This window comes from Onychomys torridus, chromosome 2 (genome assembly GCF_903995425.1).
Source record: "Onychomys torridus chromosome 2, mOncTor1.1, whole genome shotgun sequence".
Taxonomy (NCBI): Eukaryota; Metazoa; Chordata; class Mammalia; order Rodentia; family Cricetidae; genus Onychomys; species Onychomys torridus.
The window spans coordinates 147,967,734-147,975,512 of NC_050444.1; the positions used below are offsets into that span (position 1 = coordinate 147,967,734).

At 49.2% G+C, this 7,779-nt stretch overlaps 1 protein-coding gene across 1 annotated transcript; it reads left to right on the forward strand.

Moving 5' to 3' along the window:
* Positions 1-619: 619 nt before the first annotated feature.
* Stmn1 (stathmin 1) lies at positions 620-6,722 on the forward strand. The gene is made up of 5 exons (XM_036177705.1): positions 620-722; positions 2,404-2,476; positions 2,945-3,117; positions 5,694-5,885; positions 6,220-6,722. Exons 2-5 carry the CDS (start codon positions 2,464-2,466, stop codon positions 6,289-6,291), a joined length of 450 nt encoding a protein of 149 aa, XP_036033598.1. The 5' UTR covers positions 620-722; positions 2,404-2,463; the 3' UTR covers positions 6,292-6,722.
* The last annotated feature ends 1,057 nt before the right edge of the window (positions 6,723-7,779 follow it).

Consider the following 7,779-nt stretch of genomic DNA (forward strand, 5'->3'; position numbering starts at 1 on the left):
CGAGAATGGGGAGAATGCAGATAGCCCAGGGAAGGACCACGCCCGTGACCCATCAGCACGAAATGGGTTAGCGACTGCAATGTTGCACTACAGGTGACACATTGGCGTATGTCCGTGGTAGGACGCCGAGGGCAGAGGACCGTGCAGGGGCGTGGAGTGGCATTGTCTTGTCAGAGGGGCTCGGGCGTCTTGGGCAACCGGGCGGGGTGTGGCATCAAAAGGGCCACTGCCTAGGGAGCGAACCAGACTTGTGCGGCTCAGCCGTGGGAGAGTCCAGTCCGTCTAAAAGACCAAAGTAGGTTAGGACCGACCCCTCCCTTGCTCCTTCCTGCCTCGCCTCGCCCTGCTCTTTTCCTAGACGTGTAGTCCCACAGCCAATTTAGTCCTGCGGCCAAGCCAAGTGTTGTTCTGCGCAGAGACCCGGGGTCCAGCCGGGGGTTCACACCTGGGGGTCACCCCTTCCCCGCCACCCCGAACACCCCACCCCTTTTGCATTGTCCTCCTGCCCCACTGGCCCGGACTACACTTCCCAAGATGCTCCGCTCCAAAGGGGCGGGGCACCCCAGACTTGGGGAGGGGGTGGGTGGGTGGGGCCGGCACGTGCCGTCACACTCAGCCAATGCGGAGCCCCGCGGCTAGGTCACGTGCCGCTGTTTGGCGCTTTTGTGCGCGCCGGGGTCTGTTGGTGCTCAGAGTGTGGCCAGGCGGCTCGGAGCGAGCAGGTGGGTGCCGGCTTGGCTTCGGCTGCGGAGATGGCGGGCTGGGGACCAGCCGGGACGGCGGCGGGCCGCCAGCGGGAGACGCTGCAGGGGCAGGGGCCCCGAGACCTGGCGGGCGGGGGGCGTCCGCCTTTCGTGTGAGGCTCGGGCGGAGCCTCGGCTTTTGTGCCTTGCTCCCCGGGGACGCGGCCAGCTGCGGGCTTCAGCCCCGGGTGCGAGCGTGGAGACAATAGGGGCCTGGGCCGTCCCCTGCTTCCGTGGTCCGGTGGGCGCGGCTCCTCGGGGGTCCCCATTGTCTGATGGCGAGCGAGGCTGCGGGCGCCCGTGCTCTGGAGGGGCGGCGCCCGCCTGGGCTCCCGGGGCTCGGTGGCGGAGGTCGCGGGCAGCTCTGGGGACTCGAGCTGGGGGTGGAGGCGGTGCGGCTGAGCCCGCTGCAGCCACCCCAGGACTGCGGAGCCGCGAGGTATTTTTGGCGGGAGTTGGGGGGGTGTGGGGGTGTGGGCGGCGGGCAGGCGGCCGCGCGCTGCCGGCCCGAGAGGGGCGGGGCCGCCCCGGAGGACCGTTAGCCCCGCCCCTCCCGTCGCTGCCCACGCGCGCGGGCTCCCGAGTGTCGAGAGGTTCGCGGAGATTCGAAAAGGCGCGGGGAGCGGAGGGGCGGGGCCAGGGGCCCGAGCGGAGGGCGGGCTCTGATTGGCCCGGGCCGCCAGCCTGCCGCCCGGGCCGGGACCACGCCCATGCTGGGTAGGCTGCCGCGTTGGGTGCTGTGCTCCCGCGGAACGGTTTTTTCTTCGCTGCCTCGGATTTCAGTGTCTAGCCTTTGGAACCTCTCGTACACTTCGGGCCTAAAAGACTGGTGATCGTTTTAAAAGAATGATCAACGACTGTTGAATTTCTTTTTATTTTTCTTTTTTGCGACATAAGGCTGCAAACGTGACAAACCCCAGGCGGGTGTGGTGGCGCATGTCTTTAATCCCAACACCCAGAATAAACCCTCTCCCGTCGTCCCCCCCCCCAACCGTAACATCGAACCCAGGGCTTTGCAAATGCTAGGCAACTGCTAACCTGGGCTAAACCCCACCCCTCTACACTGAGGAGGCTGAGGCAAGAGGATTATAATTTCAAGGCCAGCCTGGGCTAAATAGCTAGACCCTACCCTCAAAAGAAACCTGGAGGTTCATAAAACTTCATTTTTCCAGTTAGGCGAGTAGCTTAGACCCTAGGAACAATAGGACTTGAATACCATTGGCTGCTAGCTTGGGTGTTATCCACCATGGCAGACACAGACAAAGCAGGGGTGGGTATTTCAATTGCACAATGAATTGTACACAGAATTAAGATGGCTCCGATCTCATTGTTGGGTTGAATCTGGAATATCTTCTTATGTTGGGTAGAAAAGAAAATTGAGATTACAGCAAAGGATCCTTCAACCTTGTGATTGAACCTCTGATTTTTAAGATTCCAAGGTTTTTTCCTTTTAAGAACACTTAATTTGATTTTCTGTCGGCAATATTATTCAGTTTAGATTTCCCAATATGTTTTGGTGTTCCTAGATGATTTTTTAATGATGTCACTTGATTCTACCTAACGATTTTCCTGACGTTGTCATGGGTGTGATTTGAGGTTCCTTTGTGCTGATGACAGAAATACAGAGAAATTGATTGCATGCTTTGAAAATCATTTTCAGGGCTCTCCTTACCAGTGGATTGTGGAGGGTGCACGGCCAGTCTCTTGTCTTCTGTCCGACATGGCATCTTCTGGTAGGTAATTGTTTTCGAAAAGCTGAAACTGGGATGGGCTTGCTGCTTTAGAATAGGAAGTAGTGCAGGTCGTAAGCTTTTAATTTGACATTTGTATTTTTTTCAAAATTGTATTTACAAATAAAAAGGGCAATTAAAAATTTTTACCATTTGAATGAATATATGGAAAGCTCATCATCATTTATAATTAGACAATTTGGCTTGGTCCAAAGCAAAATTATGAGGCTTCACACAAGCCATTCTTTGTTTAATAAATGATTGTAAAATACTAATTCTTCCTCAAAAATGGTATACTAGCCCAAAATGTTGAACATTTTAAAATAAATAGATGTTATTTGATTTCTTACCAGACACTTTGATTAGCCTTAATTCTGTTCATTAAATTGTTGGTTTTTAGAAAATTATAGAACCCTTTGTTCAGATAAGAAACTGGTTTTCCTCATTTATCGTAACTCTGATCAACTCCAGATATTCAGGTGAAAGAACTGGAGAAGCGTGCTTCAGGCCAGGCTTTTGAGCTGATTCTCAGCCCTCGGTCAAAAGAATCTGTCCCCGATTTTCCCCTTTCCCCTCCAAAGAAGAAGGATCTTTCCCTGGAGGAAATTCAGAAGAAATTAGAAGCTGCAGAGGAAAGACGCAAGGTAAACCAGATGGTTACAGGAGACGGGGTACTTACTCATGTGACAGGCAAACTGGGTTTATTTTCCTAGAAAGGAAGAAAGAACTAGCTCTACTGTGGTTGTAAGTAGGAAATACCCTTGTGACAATGGTTGGGAGAAAGCAGCAGCCATCGTTTAATGAGCTGTCGGGAGCCAGCTCCTTGACTCAAGAGCTTACTCCAGTAAATGGAACCTCCCTGGTGGGAATTGTCTCAGTGACAGACTAGAAAATGGTATTATTGAGGCATTTTTACTAAGTGCTGTGTTACATCAAAGCTCATGCTTTCCTGTTTGAAAAACAGGACATTTGTTGGTAGATAGTCCTTTGTTTCCTTTTTGAGAGCTATTCAATAAAAACTTTATAATTCCAGGGATGTGGTATTGTAACTTTTTCTTCTAAACACTTCCATTATAAAGTAGCCATCTTTGAAACCTAATGAGGGTTGGAGATGTGGCTCAACAGTTCGGAGCACCGGCTGTCTTGCAGAGGATCCGTGTGTGGCTCCTAGTACCCACACGGTGGTTCACAACCATTCCTAACTCCATTTCTAGGGCATCCAACTGCCTCTGGACTTCATGGCCACCACACATACAAGTAGTGCATAGATAAATGTGCAAGCCAAACTACCATGCATATAAAGGAAACTAAATAAAAAATAAGACCTACTAAGAGACTGGAGAGATGGCCCAGCTGTTAAGAGTGTTTGCTATTCCTGAAGAGGACCAGAATGTGGTTCCTAATGCCAATGTTTGGTGGCTCCCAACTGCCTGTAACTCTAAGGGACCTGCAGTTCTAAGGGACCTGATGCCCTCTTCTGGCCTCTGAAGGCCTGACATGCACATGTGCATATATTCACACAGACCATACACATAAATAAAATAGAAAATTTAACAAATGTTAATATAATTGAAAAAATTATAACTGGAAATTAAAGACAATAATTTCACTTTCCACAAGTATCCCCGTTAACATGTATTTCTGTCCATTCAACATTATTCTTAATAAGAACTTTAGATAGGGGCTGGAGAGATGGCTCAGTGGTTAAAACACTTGCTGCTTTTATAGAGGACCCAGGTTTCATTACCAGCACAGTTGCATGACAGCACACAGCAGTCCTAACTCAAGTTCCAGGGGATCCAGTGCCCTCTTCTGGCCGCAGGCAAAACACTTATATATGCATAAAATATGAATTACATTTTTGCAAAATAATTTCATATGCATTTTCATTAAATCTCTCTTCCCAGCAGCAATGATTTATGTGGGTGGATTTAATTTTAAGTTGGGGAAACTAAGGCACAGAAAGGTCAAGTATAAAGTAATAACCAATCCCATATGAGCACCATTGAGATAATTTGTGGTCTAACATGTACATTTAGCTGCCATAGCACATGTTCTTTTCAGTTTCTGCACCCTGTCAGCACTTACCATCTCCAGGGAGAATGGGGGTGTTAGCTGGGTACATCTACAATCTTAGTACTTGCAGAGCTGGGGCAGAAGGACCAGAAGTTAAAGGTCATCCTTAGTTATATACCCAGGTGGAGGCCAACCTAGCCACAGGGTACACTTCAGTTAGCAGAGCGTTTTCATGGCATTGCATAACCTCAGCACTTGGGAGGCAGAGGTTGGAGGATCAGAATTCCAAGAATTGTTTGTGAGTTTGTGGCCAGCCTGAAGTCTGAGTCCCTGTCCCAAAAAGCAAATAAAAAGAACGGCAGTATTTACGCTGGTGTGCCATCTGTCTGCTCTGTCATGTAGTCCGGAGTGCGTAGAGTAGGAGGAAGCAATATTGACTAGAGACTAGAGAGGAAAGCTGGGCCGTGTGCTCCATAGCCCAGCCTAAGTGTGCCCTCCCCATCTGGACAAAGCGCTGTGGAAGACAACCGGCAGGGCCGGTGGCAGACACCCAGCACGGAGGCCCTGCAAGTTGATTCTTCCAAATATATCTGAATCTGGTCATTGGCAGCTGCTGAAGTTTGACAGGGTTTCTCCGTGTAGCCGTGGCTGTCCTGGAACTCGCTTTGTAGACCAGGCTGGCCTCGAACTCAGAGATCGCCTGCCTCTTGTCTGCAAGTGCTGGGATTAAAGGTGTGTGCCACCACACCCAGCTGACAATGTGCTTTCCTTTGGAAAATTCTTTGAAATGCCATTCTTAAATAGACTATGCAAGCCGTCTAAATATTTTGAATCTTATAAGGATTTCCTTAAATAATTTGGAAGGAAAACTAGACAAGCTAGGCTGATGTTGTATGTGGCTATAATCTCAACACTGGGAAGTAAATGTAGGAGGAGCATAGGTTCCAGGTGAGCCCTTGCTACATAGAGAGTTCCGGGCTAGCCTGGGCTACACAAGCTCTTGGGGGAGGGAGGGAACCCTGAGTGAACAGACAGTTTTCTAAAAGTACAACTGTTGGAAAACAAAGGTGATTTTCAGTGTTTCAGAAAGGTACTTCAGCTCCTCACTTGAGGATTAGTTTAAGGAAGAGGCCCTTTTCCCACCTGTTTCCGTGATGAATAGTTTGCAAAGCTACTTCAGAGGGCCTCTTCAACTCTGTTGCAGTCTCACGAAGCGGAAGTCCTGAAGCAGCTGGCTGAGAAGCGGGAGCATGAGAAAGAAGTGCTCCAGAAAGCCATCGAGGAGAACAACAACTTCAGCAAAATGGCGGAGGAGAAGCTGACCCACAAAATGGAAGCTAACAAAGAGAACCGGGAGGCGCAGATGGCTGCCAAGCTGGAGCGTTTGCGAGAGAAGGTTGGTTTCGTGCTTTAGAGGAGTTTTAGGGGCTTAGACTGGTTCCTTTTTGTCATCAGTTTGGGGCTTAACATTCAGTAAGAAGGAATTTCATCTTCGGATAGTGTTCTAGGATTCTCAGCATAGTTGCATACCCCTTGGAAGAGCAGTTGGAGGCTTGGCTGCCATGGTCCCCAAGAGACCCAACAGGTTTGAAGATGATGTCCTGGGATTTGGGGTTTGTGGTTTCCAGGGCCGTTGTGTGACTGAGGCTGAGTTGGACCTCCTAGTGGGCAGGGAACAGGGCTCCAGTTGTGTTTCTGACAAATGACACTTCACCACGGTTTCTTCCTAGGACAAGCACGTTGAAGAGGTGCGGAAGAACAAAGAATCCAAAGACCCTGCGGACGAGACCGAGGCTGACTAATTTGTTTCGAGAACTGACTTTCTCCCCACCCCTTCCTAAATATCCAAAGACTGTACTGGCCAGTGTCATTTTACTTTTTCCCTCCTGACAAATATTCTAGAAGCTGATGTAGGACCGTATAGGTAGATCCAGACCGTGAGATGTTTTAGGGGCTCAAGGGGAGAAACTGAAAGTGTTGTACTCTTTTTTAAAGTGTTGGTCTTTCTAACGTAGCTATTTTTCTCGTGCATCTTTTCCACTTAGCACCCTGGTGTGCTGGGTTAATGGCTAGTACTGTATTGACTCTGTGGAAGACATTCGTGAAGAGTGTAGTGGCTTCTTCCAACCTGTTAGATGCTGAATATCTGTTCACTTTGCGATCCCAATTCTGTCCCAATTATCAGATGCTACTGTACTTGAATGGTTAATAAACTGCACAGTGCTGTTGGTGACAGTGACTCCTCTCTGTTCAGGTAGTGACAAGTTGTAGACTGCTTCCCACGGGCCTCTGGCTGCGCAAACACCCAGCCAGTTCTCTGCTCCCAATCTCTCGAATTATCCTTCCACAATCGTGGCTTTGTGTCGCCTCACCACATCAGCTGTTGTTGTCTTTCAGATGTTTATGTGCAAACAAGCAGTGTTTTGTTCCCTTTAAAAAGGCAGATTACAGGCACAAATAGAGTTTTCTAGAGAACAGTTTAAAGGGGACCTTAAGGTCTTTGGATGTTTGATGGTTTGTTTGCTTAATATGACAGTTAGGAGTAGAGGTGCCAGCTAATGCTCCTTCTAAGTGATGTCTTGAGATTCCAAACACTCACAAAACAGGCCCTGCTGCTGTGGTGAGGCCTGTAAGAGTGGGAAAGGACCTTTGAGGCAGACATCTCACCTTGTATCCAGAGACTGCACTAGTCACTACTGTCGGCATACCATACTGTCAACCCCCCCCCCCCCCCCAGTTCAGGGAAAGCCCCAGGCAGCTTTCCTAGCCCCCTTGGAAATAGCTTTAATTACATGCCATCTAGCTGCCCCTCACATCTGCATAAAGCTCTTAGAAGCCAAGCAGCCACAGTAAGCCTGCTTGCAGGAGGGCTGAGAGTGCCTTGGGGACCAGGCCTAATGGCTTATGCCTGTAATTTCAGCACTTGGAAAGCAGAGATGGGCGGGTGTTGGGAAACTGAAGGCCAGCCTAGGCTACAGAGTAAGCTACACTGAACAAAGAAGTGGAGCTCTGGGTTACTGACATGTGCCTCTGCAACCCTGGCTTCACTGGGTTTTACCAAACGAGAGAGCCACAGAGGACCTCCTTAAGATTCAGTTGGGGAGTGGGGTTAAGTGTGTGAGAGCATATTTAGAACTGTATATTTGGCACTAAACAAATCATGTCTGCTGTTTTCAACTAGACGCTAATGGATGATTCATTTCTGATCTTGAGCTGGGAATGGTTATGCTCGTAGGAGTTCTGAGAAATCAAGTGTAGCTTTGTAAATGCAGAGGTCAGGGGCTTGGGTC